At 39.9% G+C, this 25,964-nt stretch overlaps 2 protein-coding genes across 2 annotated transcripts; one reads left to right on the top strand and one right to left on the bottom strand.

The window, feature by feature from the left end:
- Positions 1–8,437: 8,437 nt before the first annotated feature.
- LOC125561875 lies at positions 8,438–12,223 on the bottom strand. The gene is made up of 2 exons (XM_048726577.1): positions 9,762–12,223; positions 8,438–9,409 (listed from the first exon to the last, which is right to left on the bottom strand). Exons 1-2 carry the CDS (start codon positions 12,108–12,110, stop codon positions 8,582–8,584), a joined length of 3,177 nt encoding a protein of 1,058 aa, XP_048582534.1. The 5' UTR covers positions 12,111–12,223; the 3' UTR covers positions 8,438–8,581.
- A 47-nt stretch (positions 12,224–12,270) lies between these two features.
- Positions 12,271–15,274, top strand: LOC116611679. Its single transcript, XM_048726578.1, has 5 exons — positions 12,271–12,522; positions 12,610–12,850; positions 13,442–13,676; positions 13,911–13,973; positions 14,396–15,274. Exons 1-5 carry the CDS (start codon positions 12,330–12,332, stop codon positions 14,846–14,848), a joined length of 1,185 nt encoding a protein of 394 aa, XP_048582535.1. The 5' UTR covers positions 12,271–12,329; the 3' UTR covers positions 14,849–15,274.
- The last annotated feature ends 10,690 nt before the right edge of the window (positions 15,275–25,964 follow it).

The following is a 25,964-nucleotide window of genomic DNA, read 5'->3' as shown; positions in this document are numbered from 1 at the left end:
CTACAAAATCTACTACATCTTCCTTGGAGAACTCTTACTTGTTACGTGTGTTAAGCTTTTTTCCAAGGATTTTAAGCTTATTCATTTTTTCCCTGGCCACGAATTCTCTTAGCTTCGATGCTCTCGGTGTTGTGGTGTCCTACACAGATTTTAACTCCTCCATATTTACTTCGAACGTTTAATGCAATGCGTTTTGCCAGTACCAGGCTCACCTATGATTGACAGCAGTTTGGTCCAATCATTCAATGAATGATCTTCGTCATCCTTCTATTAAATGATAGGTGGTGTTCTCAGTGGAGGTTGTGGATCGTCGTCGGCGATTTCTTCATCATCATAATTTACTTGGGGTTGTGGCTGTACAGTTGCAAAAACTGTTCCATAATGGCGAGATCGTAAACCAAGAAATGACTTCAGCTTATTCAGCACACTTGTTGCTCGGCATTAAGCGTGAAGTCATTATGAGTTGGCCTATTTACGAAATCCTCATTACGGAGAACTTGTACTTGCCAGAGATGGTACATTTGCCTCGTACTATGTAGAAACGACAAGACATTGTCTACATAATACTCTTTATTGCCCTGTTCTCGAAATAAAGTGGCAATTGCAACATCATCGTTCCATAGTCTGGTTGCAATGCTAGGGCCGCTGCACAATACTTGAACTGTTCCGGAATGCTGTCATGGTTTGGATGTCTAAGTTCACTGACATTCTTGGAAGGTACATTCAAAAATAAGTGTTGAAAAAAGAAGCAAGGATTGAAAACTGACACGTACTTAACCCCGACAAGGGCTGTTTTCCTTTAGTAAGGAGTGGGAACACTTTTGTTAGTATCGTGCGTCCTTAGCCATTGGAGCAAACTATAGTTCTGGATATCCTGGCCCCTGTTAATGTATTTTGTTACAAAAACACTTTTGTCAACGTTACTTGGACGCGGAGGAATGTAATGTTTTGTGGGGTTGTTGGTCCAGGCGGGCTTTAAAGACGAGAGAGTGACAACCATCTCTGGTTCGAGTGGTTTTAAATCTGACACATGACGGAAGCCAGCCATGGCAGGAGTAACGTGTCTAGAATACAATGATTCTGAGGTTTGTTGGTTATGGAATTTTGAGACGTATGAGGTGACGTACCTTAGCACCATAGATTTCTTATCAGAATGTTGGACATCCATTTTGCATTTGAGGAACGGAAGGATTGTGCTTATATAAGCTCGAATGTTTCGAGAAAATGCGTCTTGAGGTGGTACAAGGAAAGCATTTCCTCGCCGTTCTGATTAGTTTCAACTAAGGTTCTCTCATTGCATTATGGGAAGGCATCTTTGTGGCTGGGCTGAAGGTCATTGACTAAGTAAGCAGTCTCCGCATCTAACCACGGAATGTCTCCCCTAGTCTGCTTGCTAAAGACTCTTAAGCCAAACCAAAAGATGCTGGTGGGCGGTACCCCTGCCTTGAAATTCGATCCGATGGAAAAAGTTCTCAACATTGCAACGGTTTCTTATAGATAAGTAAACACGTTGTCCGTCCACCGATTAGTGTTGGATCCACAAAGAGATCCACGAACTGTTTGTTCTAAGATGTGGACAATGTTGAGAGTTTCGAGGATAGCAAGTCCCGTAGGTCCTTTGCCAGAAAGATCTCGAGATTGACGTAACCACTGTGCCCATGGGGAAGGTCCACTCGAAAGGGCTTATAGTGATGAACAACGTAGAATATCCGTATTGTTGCAGTGCTTCCACTAAAAAAACGATGGTGCCAACGCCAATATTCTATAGAGAAAGTTTTTGTATCTAAAGAAGTTGCGGCTGAGCGCCTTGACCTAGCAGAAGATGGAATTGCGCCTGACACAGTGTTGAATAGCCACCGGTCATACACAAATTGTAAAAGATAATATTCTGAAGAGTAGTTTTCGTCTAAAACAGATTTTTCTACGCCACTGTTGGAGCGGAAAATTTCCTACTAAGTGGGTTTCCCGGTTTTGCCAGAAACGTAGCATCTGTAAAACATAATAACATGTCTTACCTACGGTTTAGGGGGGAGCCATGCAGTTCGCGTGTAAAACGCGAACTCGTAGCCTCTACTCGACAACATGAACGGTTCATCCGCATTATAGGGTTTTATTCTCGCTCTACAGTATGGACAATGGTACGGTACTGTAGGCGCGGTAACCTAACCCAAAATTTTTCTATGCACCGCTCGTTGACACGTCGGCCACAGCAAGCCAGCGTGTTGTTAGCGGTTTAATTGCAATGGGAGCAGTTATCCATCTACACAGAAAAAAGAAATGAGTGCCATTCATATATGTATAAAAAGATAAAATGGTGTACTTCCTTTTTGATTACTTTAGTAGGTTGTTGGTTGAAAGTTCCTGTGAAAGCAAAAATAATAACGTGAATAAGCGCACTGTTCTGTTTATAATGGTTTTCTATTCTATGCCATATGGATGTATTTTTGGTCATCTAAAGACAATGTAGCAAATGTATCAAATGTATCTAAAAATGTCTCTTATAAGAAGTGTCCGCTTGATGTTCCTTTAACGAGGATCCATTGGAGGGCAAGTCTGGTGCCAGCAGCCGCGGTAATTCCAGCTCCAATAGCGTATATTAAAGTTGTTGCAGTTAAAAAAAAAGGAGCAGAGCCAGGAGGAAGACAATGCGGTAACCTAACCCAATATTTTTTTTTTAAAGCTCGTATATCTCATTTGTTTCAATTACATAAATGCAACGATGTGCCGTGAAACCATGGCCCCGCAACATAATCAACGAAGTTTAGCCTAACACTGCTCAAACACCCTTCACCAAGAGTCAACTAAGGAGTCGTTCTTCGTGCAATCACACGGGTGATTCTCCATGGTGGCTTTGTCTTACTTAAACTTTTATTTTTGTTCAATTATATAGTACTATCCACAGTCATATATATATATATATCTGAATTGAAAATTGTTATTATTATAATTAAGAAAAATACTAGATAATACAAGATATTCAAAATTCGATAATTTACTAGATATATACAAGATATTAAAAATTCGATAATTTACTAGATATATACAAGATGTTCAAAATTCGATAATTTACTAGATATATATAAGATATTCAAAATTTTAAAAATTACAATATTTGTATGAACATTCATTTATATTTATTTCAAATTTGTCATGAATAATGTCATTTCTATTAGGTGGATATCGTAATTTTGACAATCAATGATAGTGATTTTTTTGTTTGGAAATGTTATCGCTTTTTGGTTCTGTTTATTATAATTAAAGAAAAATACTATGGAAATTACTTGATATATCCCGAAAGAGGCTTGCATGGCCACTTCTAGAGTATTGTCTAGTGATAAATGACATAATATCGTATATGTCATTTGCAGTCGCCGATGACTGCTTGTCCGTTGTGTCCAAGTTTTTAAGCGTCTGTCTTAAAGGTTGTATTTTGTCAGTAATCCGTTCGATATTTTGTAAGATGTCTGTATTGTTAATTATGTCCATATTTTCGTTGACACATTGGGCGAGCTCAGAAAGCGCCACGCCTGGCCTTAACAGCCATTCACAATTTCGTGTATTCAGCGCTTTGCTGAACTCGCCCAATCTGACCCTGGTTTGCCCTTTGTATTGTCGGAGAAAATAGTGGGGGAAATGGGAAAAGTAGTTTACTCGTTTGTTATCACTTAAAAGGTATCCATGGCAATATTTCTAAAAATTAAAATATGTGGTTACGTAATGTAATACATGTTGAACATGACTTTTCTTTTCCATGAACAACAGAAAAATCCACTTGACGATTCATCTAATAAAAAGCTTTTGCAATTTTTCAGTTCGGACTTTCTTAATTGAAACGTCATTATAACTTGTACATCTCATTTGTTTCAATTTTCTTAAATGATAACGATGTTCCGTGAAACTATAGCCCCGCAACATAAGCAACGAAGTTTAGCTTGACACTGCTCAAACGCCCTACAGGAAGAGTAAACTGGGGAGTCGTTCTCTGTCATCGCAATTCGTGTCAACCGATATAGGTCAATGTCGAAAAACTTCGCATGTCATAATCATTCATAGTCTGGCCAAAGAAGCGACCTTGAAATGTATACCGTAAAACACGTTTCATGGCTAGTCAATCCCAGCCACCAAACACATTTTGACGATACACACACCAGAGTAACTTCTATGAGCCTTCTAGACCATCCCCGAAGGGGTGTGATGACTCTAACCCTTGCAGAGTTCTTTGACAAAGGAAATCAGAGCAGTGCAATACTAAAAATCACTGTATGTGAATACGGTTCTATCCAAAATTTATTGTATTATTTAATAGGTTTCCCTAAACGTGATTGAATAAGTTAGTACGTGAGAAATATGATATTGACCATTTAATTACAATGAACGTTTTAAATTCAATTCTTTATATAAGATTTTTCATTGGAGAAAGTATTTGTTTTTTTAGAGAAAAAAAGTATAATTATTCAGTAAATAAACACTAGAGCATAATATGACTTTTTTATTGATAAAAATCAGTATTTTGTAAATTCTAACATTGAACAATGTTCTAACAGAAAAATATAAAGGGGAATTACAAGAATTCCTTGATAAACAAACATTTCTGCGTATTTCAAGGGGTTTCTGAAAAACTCTGCTATAACTTTGAAATGTGCTCCTAAGAGCCACATTTTAGCTCCAATGTGGTACAAGTCATCCACAACCTGACTGATTTCTCCTTCTTCGGAAACCAGCTCTACAAAATCTACTACATCTTCCTTGGAGAACTCTTACTTGTTACGTGTGTTAAGCTTTTTTCCAAGGATTTTAAGCTTATTCATTTCTTCCCTGGCCACGAATTCTCTTAGCTTCGATGCTCTCGGTGTTGTGGTGTCCTGCACAGATTTTAACTCCTCCATATTTACTTCGAACGTTTAATGCAATGCGTTTTGCCAGTACCAGGCTCACCTATGATTGACAGCAGTTTGGTCCAATCATTCAATGAATGATCTTCGTCATCCTTCTATTAAATGATAGGTGGTGTTCTCAGTGGAGGTTGTGGATCGTCGTCGGCGATTTCTTCATCATCATAATTTACTTGGGGTTGTGGCTGTACAGTTGCAAAAACTGTTCCATAATGGCGAGATCGTAAACCAAGAAATGACTTCAGCTTATTCAGCACACTTATTGCTCGGCGTGAAGTCATTATAAGTTGGCCTATTTACGAAATCCTCATTACGGAGAACTTGTACTTGCCAGAGATGGTACATTTGCCTCGTACTATGTAGAAACGACAAGACATTGTCTACATAATACTCTTTATTGCCCTGTTCTCGAAATAAAGTGGCAATTGCAACATCATCGTTCCATAGTCTGGTTGCAATGCTAGGGCCGCTGCACAATACTTGAACTGTTCCGGAATGCTGTCATGGTTTGGATGTCTAAGTTCACTGACATTCTTGGAAGATACATTCAAAAATAAGTGTTCAAAAAAGAATCAAGGATTGAAAACTGACACGTACTTAACCCCGACAAGGGCTGTTTTCCTTTAGTAAGGAGTGGGAACACTTTTGTTAGTGTCGTGCGTCCTTAGCCATTGGAGCAAACTATAGTTCTGGATATCCTGGCCCCTGTTAATGTATTTTGTTACAAAAACACTTTCGTCAACGTTACTTGGACGCGGAGGAATGTAATGTTTTGTGGGGTTGTTGGTCCAGGCTGGCTTAAAAGACGAGAGAGTTACAACCATCTCTGGTTCGAGTGGTTTTAAATCTGACACATGACGGAAGCCAGCCATGGCAGGAGTAACGTGTCTAGAATACAAGGATTCTGAGGTTTGTTGGTTATGGAATTTTGAGACGTATGAGGTGACGTACCTTAGCACCATAAATTTGTTATCAGAAACTTGGACATCCATTTTGCATTTGAGGAACGGAAGGATTGTGCTTATATAAGCTCGAATGTTTCGAGAAAATGCGTCTTAGGGTGGTATAAGGAAAGCATTTCCTCGCCGTTCTGATTAGTTTCAACTAAGGTTCTCTCATTGAATTATGGGAAGGCATCTTTGTGTCTTGGCTGAAGGTCATTGACTAAGTAAGCAGTCTCCGCATCTAACCAAGGAATGTCTCCCCTAGTCTGCTTGCTAAAGACTCTTCAGCCAAACCAAAAGATGCTGGTGGGCGGTACCCCTGCCTTGAAATTCGATCCGATGGAAAAAGTTCTCAACATTGCAACGGTTTCTTATTATAAATAAACACGTTGTCCGTCCACCGATTGATTGGTGTTGGATCCACAAAAAAATCCACAAACTGTTTGTTCTAAAATGTGGACAATGTTGAGAGTTTCGAGTATAGCAAGTCCGTAGGTCCTTTGCCAGAAAGATCTCGAGATTGACGTAACCACTGTGCTCATGGGGAAGGTCCACTCGAAAGGGCTTATAGTAATGAACAACGTAGGATATCCATATTGTTGCAGTGCTTCCACTAAAAAAAACGATGGTGCAAACGCCAATATTCTATAGAGAAAGTTTTTGTATCTAAAGAAGTTGCGGCTGAGCGCCTTGACCTAGAAGAAGATGAAATTGCGCCTGACACAGTGTTGAATAGCCACCGGCCATACACAAATTGTAAAAGATAGTATTCTGAAGAGTAGTCTAGAATGGAGGAGAGAACCTTAGTTATGAACGATGTCTTGGAGCTTTGGCGGCTAGCATTGCCACTAAGTCTCGGTTCGCACCAAGAATGATAGTGATACAAGTGTGACCATAATGCAAATTCTATTCCATCATTCTCGCGGTAATCGTACATATTTAACTGGCGGTTTTCAGTCAGATATGTGTGTCTCAATTCGACAAAATGCTTATATTTTTTGCGGCTGAGCGCCTTGACCTAGCAGAAGATGAAATTGCGCCTGACACAGTGTTGAATAGCTACCACAGGAAAAAAATATGATTTCCCAATTCTAACATTTTGGGTTATAGTTGGGAAAATTTCCCAATAATGTGAAAAAATGGGGAAAACTGAAACAAGAATTGGGAAATTATTGAGTTCCAATCTAAGCCAAAACTTCCTTTCACAAAAAATTCACTTTAATGGAATAAGATGGGATTTATTCCCAATAAAATCCCATTACTGGGAAATGGATGTGAATTCATACACAATAAATACCCAAAACTGGAAATCAAATACATGTATTTTCCCAATAAAATCCCACTACTGGGAAATGGATGTGAATTCATACACAATAAATACCCAAAACTGGGAATCAAATAGATGTATTTTCCCAATAAAATCCCACTACTGGGAAATGGATGTGAATTCGTACACAATAAATACCCAAAACTGGGAATCAAATACATGTATTTTCCCAATAAAATCCCTGTACTGGGAAATGGATGTGAATTCGTACACAATAAATACCCAAAACTGGGAATCAAATACATGTATTTTCCCAATAAAATCCTACTACTGGGAAATGGATGTGAATTCATACACAATAAATACCCAAAACTGGGAATCAAATACATGTATTTTCCCAATAAAATCCCACTACTGGGAAATGGATGTGAATTCATACACAATAAATACCCAAAACTGGGAATCAAATACATGTATTTTCCCAATAAAATCCCACTATTGGGAAATGGATGTGAATTCATACACAATAAATACCCAAAACTGGGAATCAAATACATGTATTTTCCCAATAAAATCCCACTACTGGGAAATGGATGTGAATTCATACACAATAAATACCCAAAACTGGGTATCAAATACATGTATTTTCCCAATAAAATCCCTGTACTGGGAAATGGATGTGAATTTATACACAATAAATACCCAAAACTGGGAATCAAATACATGTATTTTCCCAATAAAATCCCACTACTGGGAAATGGATGTGAATTCATACACAATAAATACCCAAAACTGGGAATCAAATACATGTATTTTCCCAATAAAATCCCACTACTGGGAAATGGATGTGAATTCATACACAATAAATACCCAAAACTGGGTATCAAATACATGTATTTTCCCAATAAAATCCCTGTACTGGGAAATGGATGTGAATTCATACACAATAAATACCCAAAACTGGGAATCAAATTTATGTATTTTCCCAATAAAATCCCACTACTGGGAAATGGATGTGAATTCATACACAATAAATACCCAAAACTGGGAATCAAATACATGTATTTTCCCAATAAAATCCCACTACTGGGAAATGGATGTGAATTCATACACAATAAATACCCAAAACTGGGAATCAAATACATGTATTTTCCCAATAAAATCCCACTACTGGGAAATGCATGTGAATTCATACACAATAAATACCCAAAACTGGGAATCAAATACATGTATTTTCCCAATAAAATCCCTGTACTGGGAAATGGATGTGAATTCATACACAATAAATACCCAAAACAGGGAATCAAATACATGTGTGTATATTTTCTGCATTGAAAATAAGTTATACAATTATTACTAATTAACCAAGTAAGATTGCTGTTCAAGTCTATATTAAAATTAAATATGATAAGATTGATCGCTTACAGTAAAATGTACATTTTGTGCTCAGCTGTGCAGCACACATTCCAAGATGAATTTTATACTGACTTTTGCCAAATGTTTCCACTTATCCAGTGACCATTTGCAATACCGATTATGGAATCAAAGACCACAGTGTTTCTTGCTTGCCTGGAAAAGCTTTCTCTTACAAATCTATTGGGATGTTGTTGTTTCTCCACATAGAAATACACCTCAACTGCCTTGTTAGACAAATCAACACTTGACACTCTTCCGTACCAAATATCCCCTTGCTTTTCGCCTTGAATGAACAACATGTCATCTTTTTCTGGATACACAGGGACCAAGAGCCTTGGAACATCTTTTAACTGTCTATCATAATCCACAACAGTTTGAAGGTTTGTCTGAGCATGCTTGTACAACATCACCTTTCTCTGTACACTTTGATGTGAAAAGATGACTGAATTATCATTGGGTTGTAATTTGACTTTAGGAAAGCCACTCCATACATTAACATCAATTTCTCCTTCAGAGGATTTGTTAAAAGGCTTTATAAAACCTTCAATCAATACACTGTGATTATTGTCTAGTCCATATCTTATCAACAAGAACCGCTTTATCTGGACAATACATTCACCATCCTCCAACGAAGCAATAATATTGTCATTACTTGATAAGACCAAGCCATTAAATCCAACATTACTTAAAAAACATTTCCCTGAAGTAGATGCAATTCTAGATGCCGATTGAACAGACTGTGGGAGTGATAAAATGGAATTGATTCTAGAACATTCATTGTCTGTTAACTCAATTACTTGCAATTGAGGTTTTCTTGAGCCTATTAGCAATCCTTCACATTTACTGGCTGTACAGATTTTCCTAGCCTCATCCTCAGACTTGACAATGCCCTGATTAAAAAAAATGTACATTTTTATGTACTAACCATTAAACAGATTACATGTATAGAGCCTTTTGATAAATCCCAAAGTGCTGTGGTTTTTGCACTTGATGCCAAATTTATTCTTTTAAATTTTATTTACATTGTAAAAACTTCAAAAGAATATAATTTGACATAAAATGTGATAAACAAAGCATTCTGGTATTTATAAGACTATAAACAGCTCTAGATGTTAATCAATCAATATGCAAATAAATGAATGATTATATATATTCAGTCCATATTTGTTTACTTTTATTATTACTTCAAATAATGGAATGTCTTGCGACTAAAAAGATTTACATTGATGACACAGTACATACCTCAATCTTATCATCCTTTTCTTCAATGGGGAGATCACCATGTGCTTGTTCCAAACTTTTCAAGCTTTCTCTTCTACATTCTGCTTTAGCAAATGTCATTTCTAATCCTTTACAGTTGTGGGAGCGCCCTACATATTTCTTTACAGCTCTTTCAAACACAGCGCACCAATAGTTGTCTGATGCTGCAAAGTTTATCAGGTCTTCATGTGCATGTGTCAAATTGTGTACCGATATTGTGCACATTTCAAGTCCTTGTGTCTCCTCAATTCTTATTATCAGTGTTTGTGCAAGTCTCTCATGTAGCTGTATCATGCTATCCGTCCAGCCATTCCTCCCACTATAGAAGTGCAGTTCAGTTAGGTAGGAAACTAAACTTATGATTTCAAGTTCTTTAGGGTCTGGAATCTTATCCTCTACAATGCATCCTAGCATTGGAAAGAAAAATTTCTGAAAAGATTCTGCTTTCCAGTGTCCAAGGCCTTTGTGTTCTTTGCCAATTGAAGTAGGAATACGTCCTTGTTTAAATTCTGTGTTCCAAGGAAATTGTGCAATTTGCTCATCTACATATACAGCATCTAATAACTCTAGCTGTAACAGTCTTGAAAGTTGGTTTTTGCATATATTCAAAGGCAGAGTATGGAAAATGTCATAAACCATGTGGTATAAACAGTCAAACTTATAGAGGGGATACAAATATTGATGAAATATTGGAGTTCCAGTAAATCCTTCCTGTGATGATAGTTTCTTTCGTACACTTACTCGGTTTTCATTGTCTAGATCATAAAAGGTACTCTCCTCTGCTGTCACATCTCTCTTCTCCCATGGATGCCGAGCATGAAAACGATTATCACCATAATAATAGTGAGTTGATTGAAGACTTTGCTGTCCTACCATCTTACATCTCCTACAAGCACATTTCCCCTGGTTCAAGTACTTTCCAAACTCACATTGTCCTGGGTGATCTGCAGCCCAGCACAGTAACATAACACGCACTGTTTCAATTTCATGTGCTTCATAATCAGGAACAGTAATAGCATTTGAAGGATAAGGAACTTCAAAGCCATGTATGAAGCCATCACAGAGGTCATTAATGAGTGGCTGTATAAATGGATCATAAGCCTCTGGTACACCTTTTGGCACAGTTGTACACGGTACAAAACCAATAACATATACTTCATCAATATGTGATCTATCTGTCTTGAACATATTTAATATGGAAACTTCAAGAGAACCACAACTTCTGCCACTTGTACTGAATGGCTGCCAGCCATCCCAGTGTCCGATTAATGCCAGATTCAAAGGAGAACCCCTTGCTACTTCAGCTTTATGTGAAAATTTATTAAAACATTCTGGACATTCGAGCAATGACAAACCATCAATATCTTTTGGAGATGAATTGATTAAGTCTGATGAAATAACAGTGAGACACTCCCCGCACCTTGTTGGGACAGTCCACAATTGATCTGGGTCCCAAAACCACTGCACCTCTAACCATCTTTCCCCATCCCAAACCTCTTTTTTTAAGGGCCAACTTGTGTTTCTCTTTAACCAGTGTTCTCGTTCTTGCCAATGTGATAGCATTTTCCTACACATATTTAGATTCCGAAACCAGTTCTTTAGCTTTTCATGTAAACCAAGATAGTAATACTTTATATATCCACATTTTCCACAGTTGGGGCATAACTCATTTTTACTCTCCATAATACCCCACTTACGGGAATACAGGTACTTTTTAGTTGTCTTACCATTTCTTGTGAAAGACTTCTCTGCTCGACAAATGCAAATATAATATTCCTTTGGGTCTGTGAATCCCTCTTCTTTCAAAAGCGACTGTACTTCTGACCAAGATTTTGGCCATAGAGAAGCCAAAATATCCTCATCAATTTCTGGATCAAGGTTGGTAAATAACATTGTCCTCCCATAACTCAAAATATCCTCGAATGTTTTTATTGAACACCCACTATTATCCACAATAGTCATAGCTTGCAGAACAGCCTTTACAACAAGTCTTTTGTAAGGGTTGCCTTGATTGAAGTCATCTTCCATGTCATTTCTATTTTCATTGTCATGATTCATACATACATCTTGGACAACATTTATTTCGCAATCGATATTTTCTGAAGTTTCCATCGTGACATCAGATGTTTCATGTTCTTCAAACGTATTTTGTCCAAAAGCTTCGTCCTCTTTCGAGTTGTGAAATGAAGATGATATACGAGCTTCGTTCCAGTGCCGTAGTTCTGTTTTCCTTGTAACAGCTCTTCCTTTACAGCGATAGCACCTACAATGAACATGTCTATAAGATAATTCAGTACAGCTGCATGTGGATACTTCTTTTCTTGACCACATTTCGACGTTGAATCCACCATATATTCCTCTTGTAGCTCTTTGCACGCATCCGCCATCTTTGTTTACCACAGGAAGCCCAAATTCAGCACTTGTTAGACAATAGTGAGAAAGCTTATACCAACAACTAAAACGGCGGGAAAAAACTACCAATCAATGCCGCTGTTAAAAAAATTGAAGGAAAGGCGGGCAAAATTGACCAATGAGATAGCAAATAGACTCATGAACAGCGTAGCTTGCCCGGCCTTGCTGTATTTTCACTGCAAATATTCCAAGATGGATGACTCGATTGTACAAGAAGGGCAGAGTGGTACGAGTCAGGTGAACGAAAACGCTCAAATTCTTACGGACAAGAACGATTTGGAATCGAAAATTAAAGATCTATTCGGCGAGGAAGTTTTAAATGCTTTCAAACGTGAGTATGCATGCACTGCTTTCACAAAAATACTGAACTAAATTTGAAACCCCACTCAACAGAGCAACTTTTTCTTTCTTGAACTAGGTGAACAAGTTGTCAATGAGATGGCTATTTCAGACCTCTTGGAAAGGAAAGCGGATGCCACAATCTTTCAAAGACTTTCCTTGTGTTACGGTAAAGCGGTCATTTTCAAGAAGGAGTTTAGTTTTCTCAAAAGACAAAAGGCATCTTTTGGCGCCAAAACGTCCCCTTCTCCTCCGCCAAAACCGACTATGGCCGACTTACAACAGCTGAATCCAGAAATGAAGCACTTATATCTTACAAAGTAAGCTATTTAACTTATTTTGTGTTACAAATATTTTGTTTGTTTGTCAGCAAATATTCAACTACAATGGATTTCAGATGACATGGTCATCTTGTCTTGAGGACCTCGAGGTATTAAAAATGGCTGCCTTGTTATGTGAGCGAATCCATTTCCATCGAGGTTGTTTCAGCTACTAATGCATTTGAATCATTCATAATATATTCTAAGGTTGCCAATTTATGTTTTAACAAAGATATTTGAGTAAGTTTTCTTTTGGTAAACTTGTTTTATTAAAATGTAAGATCAGAACATTTGGATTCTTAGAATAGGTTAAAAACACTCCCCCTGTTTTGGTGGTCCTTTTTATTGTTCTCGGAAACTAAACAAACTTTGTATTTCACAAAATCCAATACAAATAAAAACTATTAAATTACAAAACTCAATGCTGATCATGCAAGTACATCGAGCTGCAGTAGCCCATGCCATGTGCAAGAGTTTCAGCCACAGAAAGCCCAAATATAAAAAGCAAACGATGTTTATGGGCACAGGGCACCCAATATATTATTATCAACAAAAATGGTACCCACATTGATTGCATTTTATTTTATTTAGACGTAAAAAAATAGGGGTATTAGCAGCAAACAAATGGACTGAATTTCCAAAGTTTAACTCGCCTGAGGCCAAAGCTGAACTAGATGCATTTGCCGAAAACATAGAGAAAGAATGTGGCATAAAAGAGATCAATTTTGGAAAGGAAGGAATAAAGAAGCACATACAGAGTTTTTGCAATGAACAACGTAGATACAACAAAAAACGAAAACGTCCATCTTATGATGATGATTATAAGGTAATAAAAATATTTCTTTTAATTGCATTGTTTGTTTATTTATGTGCTTTTGCATGTCTGCAGGTTTGTTAATAGTTTTCGTCAACTGAAGTGATCAACTTTTTTGTACACTTGGCATTTCGTTGACTAAATGTAATGTAAATGTACCATCAATTGCAAAGCACACAGACACAAGTAGTCATTTTGTATCTATGAGAGTTGCACTTCAGTTATAGTATTTTTTAACTTTTGTAGATTCCAAGTTCCCAGGCCATAAAAAAAGAGATGCAAAGCAACCATAGCTCATCAGATCTAGAGGTAAATTTTGTTTTAGCATACCTAAGTAAATTTGATACTTTATAGAATCTAGTATTAATGTGTTATCATACTAAATATCTTATATATAAGTATTATCTCATATTTTCATGAAAACTTGCAGTGTGGATACTTTAAATGGGACCACTTTAAGATATTGTGATTGAATGACAATTGTGAATTAAAACAAAGCATTTTTACTAAAACAATGTCGACCAATCAGATCACAAAGAACAAAAACTTAATAAGCTGAAGTTTCCTAAGTTGAAGTGCTTTGTTTCTATTCATAATTTGTCATGCAATCACATTCTCAAAGTGGTCCCAGTTGAAATGTCCACACTGTAATGCATTTTTAAAGTATTTTCAAAGCATTAATGAACCTTGCAAAATGTATTAAATGCTGATAATGTGTATTTTGACTACAGGAAAGCTCAGTAGATCTAGACAGAGAGGGGGAACAGGATGAACATTTAGAACAGGATGGAAGTAGTGCTGGAGACACAGAGATTTTGAGTGATGATGAGATGGAAGGAAGCCAGTGCCCTATAAGCCCCAAAATTCCAAAACCCAGCACTAGCACTTCAAGCCCAGAAGATGCGAAAGCAGGTGATCAAGTTGAAGCTCTACCATTAAAAATAAAGAGGGCAGTGATTAAATCAGTGTTTGGTAAACAACTCACCAGAGAGGTGTGTGTTGATGTACTTAAAAATAAATTCTTTTTGAAAAGCAATGCCTTAACATCTCTCTCACCTAGTCAGGCAATAGCAGTACTTATTAGAAAACTTGTAAGTCAAAAATACGTAGAATTTAAAACACCACCGTCTCAGATAACATCTATTAATGATGTAAACGTGTTAAAGGAAATTTCACTGATGTGAGGTAGACTTAATTATACACTTGTCTTTGTTAGGTTCTTTATATCTTCTAAAAGCTTAATTCGTTATTTGCTTCAAAAGATTTAGAAATAGTTTGAGAAATTTAGCTTGTTTGAATTGGATATGCTGAAGTTGTAGCCACTAGTGATGTGAGGCAGGCTTAACAGCTTAAATCTTTATGTGATATTGATCTAATAGGTCTGTGCATGTTGATATTAATTGTTGTGTAACTTCTGAGTATTGACATGGGCAATATTTGATGCTCATGTCATGTCATGTGCAATAATCTTGGGTATTTGTATAGCATTACAATCATCACCCACTTGCACATCAAATTAATATTGTATTTAAGTTAACCAAAACATGGCACTTCTGCTGTTAATGTTTATCACGAATTTATGTTACAGTAAATAAAACGTTTTGAAAGTATTGTTGTTGTTTGCAATCACTTTTTAAGTCCAAAATATTATATCCAAATACAAGTATTGTTATAATATATTCAAATTATTAATTTGTAATAATATAATAGAGTGCAAACAATACATGTATAACTGTGAAACTTTAGTAATACTAAATTGTACTAAATAGTGTTATCCCTATTGTTTTCTATTGTTTAATTAGCACTATTTTGTACTATTTAGTAATTTGTATTTCACGCTTTTACTGTTTGCACTCTAACAATCCTTGTATTGGGTTATTGTGAATTCAGATTTCCCACGTTGGGATATTAATTGAGTTGGGTTGGGTTATTATTGGGACATTAAATTCCCCCCAAGTTGGGTTATTATTGGGACATTAAATTCCCCAAGTTGTGTAATTATTGGGACATGAAATTCCCCAAGTTGGGTTATTATTGGGACATCAAATTCCCAAGTTGGGTAATTATTGGGACATCAAATTCCCAAGTTGGGTTATTATTGGGACATTAAATTCCCCAAGTTGGGTTATTATTGGGACATCAAATTCCCAAGTTGGGTAATTATTGGGACATCAAATTCCCAAGTTGGGTTATTATTGAGACATTAAATTCCCCAAGTTGGGTTATTATTGGGACATCAAATTCCCAAGTTGGGTTATTATTGGGACATTAAATTCCCCAAGTTGGGTTATTATTGGGACATTAAATTCCCCAAGTTGGGTTATTATTGGGGCATCAAATTCCCAAGTTGGGTTATTATTGGGGCATCAAATTCCCAAGTTGGGTTATTATTGGGACATTAAATTCCCCAAGTTGGGTTATTATTGGGGTTTTGTTGTCCCAACATTGGTTTTGGTATCACTTTCCCATTTTGGGGATTTTTGCTGAAATTCCCAACTTTTCCCAAAAAAAAAATCCCTTTTTTTCCCATTTTGGGAAATCATATTTTTTTCCTGTGTACCTGTCATACACAAATTGTAAAAAATAGTATTCTGAAGAGTTTTATTCTGGCTCTACAGTATGGAAAATTTTATGGTACTGTAGGCGGTAACCTAACCCAAAATTTTTCTATGCACCTCTCATTGACACGTCGGTCACAGCAAGGCAGCGTGTTATTAGAGGTTAAATTGCAATGGGAGCAGTTATCCATCTACACAGTTTACAACGGTCACAATACGACCACGAACAAAACGTCGCTCAACTTACGAGAAACCTCCAAAAAGTCGTAATCATGAATCATGTTATCATTGATATTATTTTCATTAAAAAATGTTAAGCGTTTTTGCTGTTGGCGTTGTAGTCGTTGGTTTTCGTCTAAAACAGATTGGTTACGCCACTGTTGGAGCGGAAAATTTCCTACTAAGTGGGTTTCCCGGTTTTGCCAGAAACGTAGCATCTGTAAAACATAATAACATGTCTTACCTAGGGTTTAGGGGGAGCCATGCAGTTCGCGTGTAAAGCGCAAACTCGTAGCCTCTACTCGAGGCATGAACGGTTCATCCGCATTATAGGGTTTTATTCTCGCTCTACAGTATGGACAATGGTACGGTACTGTAGGCGCGGTAACCTAACCCAAAATTTTTCTATGCACCGCTCGTTGACACGTCGGCCACAGCAAGCCAGCGTGTTGTTAGCGGTTAAATTGCAATGGGAGCAGTTATTTCTTTTTTTCTGTGTAGATGGATGAGTGCCATTCATATATGTATAAAAAGATAAAATGGTGTACTTCCTTTTTGATTACTTTAGTAGGTTGTTGGTTGAAAGTTCCTGTGAAAGCAAAAATAATAACGTGAATAAGCGCACTGTGCTGTTTATAATGGTTTTCTATTCTATGCCATATGGATGTATTTTTAGTCATCTTAAGACAACTATTGCAATGTTTCAGTCTTAATAGAAAGTTATTAAAGCTTGTATATCTCATTTGTTTCAATTACATAAATGCAACGATGTGCCGTGAAACCATGGCCCCGCAACATGAGCAACGCAAGTAGTAAGGGGGGTATGTATGGCCCGGATAATTATGCAAATTCGACTTATATGCCGATCAGGAATGTGTGGAATGTGTCAACCTATCAGATTATGCAAATTTGATTTACAGCCTGCTCAGGAATGCGTGACAACCTGTCGAAAACCTGTCAAGCGTGGGAAACAGTGAAATTATGCAAATCAGGAGCGCAGGTGTCAACCTGTCAAGCGTGGGAAAATAAGGCCAAAAACAAGTGGTGTGACGTCAGAAGACCAACGGGAACCTGTCAAAAGACAAGCGGGCTAAAGGATCAAGCCACTAAGGCACGCATGGGATTCCTGTGGTGGTTCAAGAAGGGAGCGACGATGGCGGCGAGCGACAGCGAGAGTACGATGCTTGCGGACCCAACGCGACGTCGTGATCTGTGTTGTTTTCGTTGGGAGGTGAAGCAGGCGATAGACCGGCCGTTGTGCATGTCGTGTTACCGCTATGCCAGAGCTTGGCGCCGCAGGCACAGGACCCAGGATGAGGATACTACGCGTGGGTGGAATTCGAGACCTAAGTTGGGTGGAATGATGTGGCGGCCTAGAGACCGGAACGGAGAAAGGCGGATACCTCACTACATCACGCAGGCTGAGGACGTCTACATCGGTTATGAGTGGAAAGGGCTTCAGGAGAGCAATTGGTGGAGTCCTTATCGCGACATCGAAGAGAAGGGTTGGACAAGTGATGGGGAGATGGTAACCCACTATCTCACCGACGTGTTGCTTCACAAGGCAGCGTTGATGCGAGACCTTCCGGAGTTGGCAAACAAGCGTCTGTTGTGTTGGTGCATCCCTAAGGGAAGTTGTGGTTGTCCCAGTCGTGGTCAAATGCTGTGTCATGGTGTCGTCTTGCGGCGTCTATACCAGTATGGTGTGTGTCTAGCCGAGGACCCCGAGCTGGAGGCCCTTGCGGCGCGTTTGGGGGTGACGCTGAGCATAGTGTTCCCACCCTGGATGTGAACAGTTCTACATCACCAAGGGCCCGTCAAAAGACGAGGAAAATGGTGCAAATTGACAGACCAAAACCGCTGCGGAGTGAGGAGTCCTACACTTCTGGTTCTCGGACGTGAGGGAGGAGATCATGATACCTACCACCTTCAGGTCAGCTACGACACGAGCGCTCCTCGTTCGTCTCGTAACTGCCCTGAAGGTGGTCCTGGCGTCTTTACCAATACGGTGTGTGTCTCTCCGAGAACCCTGGGCTGGAGGCCCTTATGAACAGTTTTACGACGCCAACGTTTTTTTCTTCTTACTGATTTTATTAGTAGTTCAGATCATGATGAATAAAGAGAGTGTTGTTTTTTTCTAAGGTGTCTTCGTCTTGGTCTAAGGTCTGTAGCGAAAGAGCCAGGCGCCTAGCGGGGGGCGAGTCCGGGCATGGTCGTTTCGCTTTTTGGGTAGACGTCGAGTTCGAAGGTTCGCTTGAGGAGTTGGCCCAGCTGACTTTCGAGCATGTCTCGGCAGAGGTTCAAGGCTTTGCGTCTGTTGCACCCCAGTTGGCCTTGAGCGAGGCTGCGAAGTTCGGCTTCGATGAGTTTGTAGAGTTGTTCGGCAAAGTGACGGATGTGGTGGGGGTCGACACACGGCCGGACCAGGAGGTGTTCACCGCGTTGCTCCCAAATGGCGAATTGAGGTTTTTCGTTTTCGTGTTGGTGTGCTGCGGAGGAGGACGTGCTTGTCATATTGGATGCTCGAAATGACGGGTGGCGTTCGGTGGCGGACGGTCGGCGGGACGGACGCCTTGAAACAGGGGGACCAGGGCCTCATCGGCCAAGGCCTTTTCGTTCAGGTCTTAGGTGTTCATGGGATGTCGTACACCAGCTGCCTTTGGGCATCGACTTGGACGGTCCGCTCAAGCTCGCCACCGATGAGTACCACTGAGCTATCGCGCCACTCTCTTGAAAAGTAAAAGTAACTACCGTATAGCCTTGTTTACCCAGCCTTATAAGGTATAGAGTAGTTATTCCTAGATATCTCCAAAGTGGCGCGATAGCTAAGTGGTACAGGCTTCGCTTCTCAAGCAAAAGGGCCAGGGTTCGAATCCAGGTAAGATCAACTAGGGACTTTTTCAGGGGTGTTAAGGTAAGGACGGTGGCATTAGGGGATGGGTGCACAGGGGTACAGGATATAAACGGCAGGGTCACAGGGGTGCAAGTTGGTAAGCGCTAGGTCATTCATGGGTAAAGGGTAGTTATGTGATTAGGTGTCATAGGGGTGTAGGTCAGTTAAGGATGGGTAGGCAGGGGTATAGGGGAGTTAGTGCTAGGTCATAGGGGTGTAGCTTAGGGGTTGGTACTCAGGGGTATAGGGTAGTAAGTGCTAGGTCAATGGGGTGTAGCCTAGTTAGTGGTGGGTACTCAAGGGTATAGGGTAGTTAGAGCTGGGTCACAAGGGTGTACCTTAGCAAGGGATTGGGTACTCAGGGGTATAGGGTAGTTAGTGCTAAGTCATAGGGTTTTAGCTTGGTTAGGGGTTGGTACTCAGGGGTATTGGGTAGCTAGAGCTGGGTCACAGGGGTGTACCTTAGCAAGGGATTGGGTTCTCAGGGGTATAGGGTAGTTAGTGCCAAGTCATAGGGGTGTAGCTTAGTTAGGGGTGGGTATTCAGGGGTATAGGATAGTTAGTGCTAGGTAGTAGAGGTGTAGTTTAGTTAGGGTTGGGTATTCTGGGGTATAGGCTAGTTAGTGCTAGGTCATAGGGGCGTAGCGAAGTTAGGGGTTGGTACTCAGGTGTATAGGCTAGTTAGTGCTGGTCATAGGGGTGTAGTTTAGTTAGGGATGGGTACTCAGGGGTATAGGGTAGTTAGTGCTAGGTCATAGGGGTGTACCTTAGTTAGGGGTGGGTACTCATGGATAAAGGGTAGTTAGTGCTAGGTCAATGGGGTGTAGCCTAGTTAGTGGTGGGTACTCAAGGGTATAGGGTAGTTAGAGCTGGGTCACAAGGGTGTACCTTAGCAAGGGATTGGGTACATAGGGGTATAGGGTAGTTAGTGCTAAGTCATAGGGTTTTAGCTTGGTTAGGGGTTGGTACTCAGGGGTATTGGGTAGCTAGAGCTGGGTCACAGGGGTGTACCTTAGCAAGGGATTGGGTACTCAGGGGTATAGGGTAGTTAGTGCCAAGTCATAGGGGTGTAGCTTAGTTAGGGGTGGGTATTCAGGGGTATACGATAGTTAGTGCTAGGTAGTAGAGGTGTAGTTTAGTTAGGGTTGGGTATTCTGGGGTATAGGCTAGTTAGTGCTAGGTCATAGGGGTGTAGCTTAGTTAGGGGTTGGTACTCAGGTGTATAGGCTAGTTAGTGCTGGTCATAGGGGTGTAGTTTAGTTAGGGATGGGTACTCACTGGTATAGGGTAGTTAGTGCTAGGTCATAGGGGTGTACCTTAGTTAGGGGTGGGTACTCATGGGTAAAGGGTAGTTAGTGCTAGGTCAATGGGGTGTAGCCTAGTTAGGGGTTGGCACTCAGGGGTATTGGGTAGCTAGAGCTGGGTCACAGGGGTGTACCTTAGCAAGGGATTGGGTACTCAGGGGTATAGGGTAGTTAGTGCCAAGTCATAGGGGTGTAGCTTAGTTAGGGGTGGGTATTCAGGGGTATACGATAGTTAGTGCTAGGTAGTAGAGGTGTAGTTTAGTTAGGGTTGGGTATTCTGGGGTATAGGCTAGTTAGTGCTAGGTCATAGGGGTGTAGCTTAGTTAGGGGTTGGTACTCAGGTGTATAGGCTAGTTAGTGCTGGTCATAGGGGTGTAGTTTAGTTAGGGATGGGTACTCAGGGGTATAGGGTAGTTAGTGCTAGGTCATAGGGGTGTACCTTAGTTAGGGGTGGGTACTCATGGGTAAAGGGTAGTTAGTGCTAGGTCAATGGGGTGTAGCCTAGTTAGTGGTGGGTACTCAAGGGTATAGGGTAGTTAGAGCTGGGTCACAAGGGTGTACCTTAGCAAGGGATTGGGTACATAGGGGTATAGGATAGTTAGTGCTAAGTCATAGGGGCTTAGCTAGGGGTTGGTACTCAGGGGTATTGGGTAGCTAGAGCTGGGTCACAGGGGTGTACCTTAGCAAGGGATTGGGTACTCAGGGGTATAGGGTAGTTAGTGCCAAGTCATAGGGGTATAGCTTAGTTAGGGGTGGGTATTCAGGGGTATACGATAGTTAGTGCTAGGTAGTAGAGGTGTAGTTTAGTTAGGGTTGGGTATTCTGGGGTATAGGCTAGTTAGTGCTAGGTCATAGGAGTGTAGCTTAGTTAGGGGTTGGTACTCAGGTGTATAGGCTAGTTAGTGCTGGTCATAGGGGTGTAGTTTAGTTAGGGATGGGTACTCACTGGTATAGGGTAGTTAGTGCTAGGTCATAGGGGTGTACCTTAGTTAGGGGTGGGTACTCATGGGTAAAGGGTAGTTAGTGCTAGGTCAATGGGGTGTAGCCTAGTTAGGGGTTGGTACTCAGGGGTATTGGGTAGCTAGAGCTGGGTCACAGGGGTGTACCTTAGCAAGGGATTGGGTACTCAGGGGTATAGGGTAGTTAGTGCCAAGTCATAGGGGTGTAGCTTAGTTAGGGGTGGGTATTCAGGGGTATACGATAGTTAGTGCTAGGTAGTAGAGGTGTAGTTTAGTTAGTGTTGGGTATTCTGGGGTATAGGCTAGTTAGTGCTGGGTCATAGGGGTGTAGCTTAGTTAGGGGTTGGTACTCAGGTGTATAGGCTAGTTAGTGCTGGTCATAGGGGTGTAGTTTAGTTAGGGATGGGTACTCAGGGGTATAGGGTAGTTAGTGCTAGGTCATAGGGGTGTACCTTAGTTAGGGGTGGGTACTCATGGGTAAAGGGTAGTTAGTGCTAGGTCAATGGGGTGTAGCCTAGTTAGTGGTGGGTACTCAAGGGTATAGGGTAGTTAGAGCTGGGTCACAAGGGTGTACCTTAGCAAGGGATTGGGTACATAGGGGTATAGGGTAGTTAGTGCGAAGTCATAGGGGCGTAGCTTAGCTAGGGGTGGTTATTCAGATGTATAGGGTAGTAAGTAGCAAATCATAGTAATGTAGGCCAGTTAGGAGTGGGTACACACTGTTAGAGTCTATCAAGGGCTGAGCTATAGGGGTGCAGCTTAGTTATAGGTGGCTAAACAGGGGTACAAGCTATCAAGGGCTGGGTCATTACTATTAATTATTATTTATTTATGATTACTATTATTTATTATTATTATTAATTAGTAATTATTATCATTAAATATTATTATTAATTATTATTAATTATTTGTGTTAATTATTATTATAATAATTATTATTAATTTTTATTACTATTAATTGTTATTACTTTTAATTATTGTTACTATTGATTATTATTTCCAATTACTATTAATTTTTATTACTATTGATTATTATTACTAATTATTATTAATTATTTTTGTTAATTATTATTATAATTATTATTATTAATTTTTATTACTATTAATTTTTTTTACTATTAATTATTATTACTAATTATTATTAATCATTATTAATTATTATTATTATTTATTATTATTATTATTTACTGTTTTTATTAATTATTATTACTATTAATTATTATTATTATTAATTAATTAATATTATTATTTATTAATTGTTTTCTTTTGTTTGGATCGAGTATTCGTACCAAGACGTAGGGGCCTAAAGTGGTGTGGTAGTGAGGTGGGTGTGATCATATGGTATGGTGATGTTGGAGGGTGATGGTGAAGGATGGCTAATAAGGTAATGTAGAGTGGAGATGGTAGTGATGTAATTACGGTGAAAAGGTGGATAGGCTCGACTAGTAGGTGGTGGAGGGTGGTGATGGGACTATAGAATAGGTTGTGGTAGTGTGTGGTGGGTAGGTGAAAAAGAAAAAATAATAATAATATGGTGTGGTATGGAGATGGCTAATGGCTGTGTCGGTGGGGAAAAAATTGGTACGGTGTATAGGTAAGAGTGGTGGTGAGGGGGATGTGGAGTAGATAAGGCTTATAATTTAGCGTGATGGGTCTGTGTGTGTTAAAATGGTAGTAGTGCGGAGGTCGATTTAAAATTTGTGAGGTTATGGTGTAAATGTGGGTGATAATATATCGTTATGAGAGAATGAGTGAGTGTGATATTGTAGTATATAGGAAGGCGGTGATAGAAGATGAAGATGGTGATAGGTTGAGGTAAGTAGGTGGAGAGGTGGTTGTGTAGCGAATGGTGAAACTTAGTTTATGTTTGTGAAGTTGCAGTGTGAAGGAAGGGGAAGGGGTGATAAGGTTATCAGGTTATGTTCGGGTGGTTAAGATTATGGATTATGAGACGACGAGTTAAGGTTGTTATAAGAGATGGGGTTGATAATAAAACGACATGAGAGTTATGAATAAAGGGTTTTTTTTGTTGAGTGGAGAAGGTAGTTATATAGTAAATATGGTATTATGTGAAGATTGAAACAGTTAAAATCGGTAACATGTGGCGAGTGTTGTGTAGCGGATGTGAAGAGGTGATGGCGGCATTAGTGAAATCTGATGAAGGGGGATAATGCGAGTGTGAACAGAATGATAAGCAGGGATATTGTGACGAGACTGTGTAGTGTTCTTGAGAAAGTGTGTTGTGTGTAGGGTAGGAAAGTAATATGTAGGATAAGAGAAAGAAAAGTGTTAAGTTTGTAGAGAGGAAATGGTGGGCGGTAATGGAGAGGGTGAGGTATGTGTGGAGGTATGTATCTAATGAAGTGTGTACGTGGTATGATTGACAGGCGAAATTAAATAATAATAGAGATTGAATGAGTGTTGCGAAAATGCCGAGAAAAATATAAAATACTGAAGCGGTGAAAGGAAGTATTGCGGGCAATGGAAAATGATGCTAGTAAAACGGCGAGAAGAAGATGAAGTAGGGGCGCGGGAGGCGATAAAGGGAGCGTGGTGAGAGTAGAGACGACGCTGAAACGTTAACAAGACAGGAAGAATAGTTTACCCCAGATGAAGCGATAATCGGTGGTAAGAGATAAGGGGAAAAGGCAAAGGCATGAAGAAAACAACCCGCATGTATATGCAAAATAAACATAACAAAATAAACCAATAAGACAAAAGTTTGTAGGTCATTTCAAAGAGCTCTGCGAAATGTAGAACTAAAGGCATATAACGCCAACCAAGACTTCTCATCAGGGGGCGAGGTCTATTGGTTGGTCATATACGAACCTGGAGAATAAAGCGGGGAGACTTAGGGGAAAGCTAGGGAAAAAGCGGCGATGATGGTGGGAGTAAAAAGGGGGAAAAACTAGGAAGACCATTCGTATATGAAGCGTGTTTCGGATGATAAAGCCCTCATCACCCGCCCCTACACGCTCGTTAGTAATGCCTGTAGTGAAGCGTGGTGCATGCAATGGCCAAACCTGTGTAGCGCCTGGCTCCGGCTGAGTGCATGGCTTGGTCTGAAAAGTAAAAGGTAGCGCGCCGGGGAATGAGGTAAAGAGAAAAAAAGTGGATAGAGGCTAAGATAGGAGGGGGAAGTGTGTAGTGGACAAAATGGTGCATGTGATGGTCCTGGCTAGTGGCTGTATGTGGTGGACTAAATGATAAATAAGTGTGGGAACTTATGCATGTAGCAGGAAGGGGAGAGAATACGGGTGTCGTGATGTGGTGGGTAGTATATAGGATGTATGGAAAGGAGGGTGTACATACCCGAGATGTGTATTGGCGGAGCTTAGATTGCATGTCTTGGAGGTATTCCGTATGCAGCGAAGTGAGGGGTTATGAGGGGATTGCGCTCGTGGTTATACGAGTTTAGATGAAAATAGATATCGCTGTTTCCGGTTCCGGTTATTGTACATCCGGGTATTTATTAACTAGGTTGCGGTTTGGTTTACAAAATTGGCAAAATATGGCGGATGAATACAACGAATGGCTATATTATTGTACGGGAATATTTAGGAAGGGTTCTGTGCTAGATAGGATGACGGGGTGGCATACGCTAAGAGGATAGAGTGTTGGTGAGGAGCCAGGTGAGGATATTCAGGGCAGTAGCGTGTGTTACGTAGGAGTCTCGTGGAAGTTTTCCTACGGTCATTGTTGAGGCCGGTATGCCTATAGCTGGAGATGGTGGCTTGTTGTCGATGGAACGTACTTATATAGAAGGACTGTTTTTATTGGTGTGGATATGCTGTGTGGTACAGGAGACTCGTAGGATTCCTTTTTGGTTTGGATCGGGTATTCGTATCAAGACGTAAGGGCCTAAAGTGGTGTGGTATTGAGGTGGGTGTGATCATATGGTATGGTGATGCTGGAGGGTGATGGTGAAGGATGGCTAGTAAGGTAATGTAGAGTGGAGATGGTAGTAATGTAATTACGGTGAAAAGGTGGATAGGTTCGACTAGTAGGTGGTGGAGGGTGGTGATGGGACTATAGAATAGGTTGTGGTAGTGTGTGGTGGGTAGGTGAAAAAGAAAAAATAATAATAATATGGTGTGGTATGGAGATGGCTAATGGCTGTGTTGGTGGGGAAAAAATAGGTACGGTGTATAGGTAAGAGTTGTGGTGAGGGAGATGTGGAGTAGATAAGGCTGATAATTTAGCGTGATGGGTCTGTGTGTGTTGAAATGGTAGTGGTGCGGAGGTCGATTTAAAATTTGTGAGGTTATGGTGTAAATGTGGGTGATAATATATCGTTATGATGTTAGGTGATCGTAAGGTGTTGGTTTGTGGGTAGGTAGGGTGGGTCATAGGCTGTGGTCGTTTGT

This window comes from Nematostella vectensis, chromosome 4, assembly GCF_932526225.1.
Source record: "Nematostella vectensis chromosome 4, jaNemVect1.1, whole genome shotgun sequence".
NCBI classification, from domain to species: Eukaryota; Metazoa; Cnidaria; class Anthozoa; order Actiniaria; family Edwardsiidae; genus Nematostella; species Nematostella vectensis.
The sequence above is the reverse complement of the archived record's forward strand: the minus strand, read 5'-3'. Positions and strand labels throughout refer to the sequence as shown.

Excerpts from the sequence above, each read along its gene's own strand:
- LOC125561875 (XM_048726577.1), bottom strand. The coding sequence starts at position 12,110 with ATGTGGTCAAGAAAAGAAGTATCCACATGCAGCTGTACTGAATTATCT. Across the intron at positions 9,410-9,761 it reads AAAAGGATGATAAGATTGAG|GGCATTGTCAAGTCTGAGGA; the intron begins GTATGTACTGTG and ends TTTTTTAATCAG.
- LOC116611679 (XM_048726578.1), top strand. The coding sequence starts at position 12,330 with ATGAACAGCGTAGCTTGCCCGGCCTTGCTGTATTTTCACTGCAAATAT. Across the intron at positions 12,851-13,441 it reads AAGCACTTATATCTTACAAA|ACGTAAAAAAATAGGGGTAT; the intron begins GTAAGCTATTTA and ends TATTTTATTTAG. Across the intron at positions 13,974-14,395 it reads ATAGCTCATCAGATCTAGAG|GAAAGCTCAGTAGATCTAGA; the intron begins GTAAATTTTGTT and ends TTTTGACTACAG.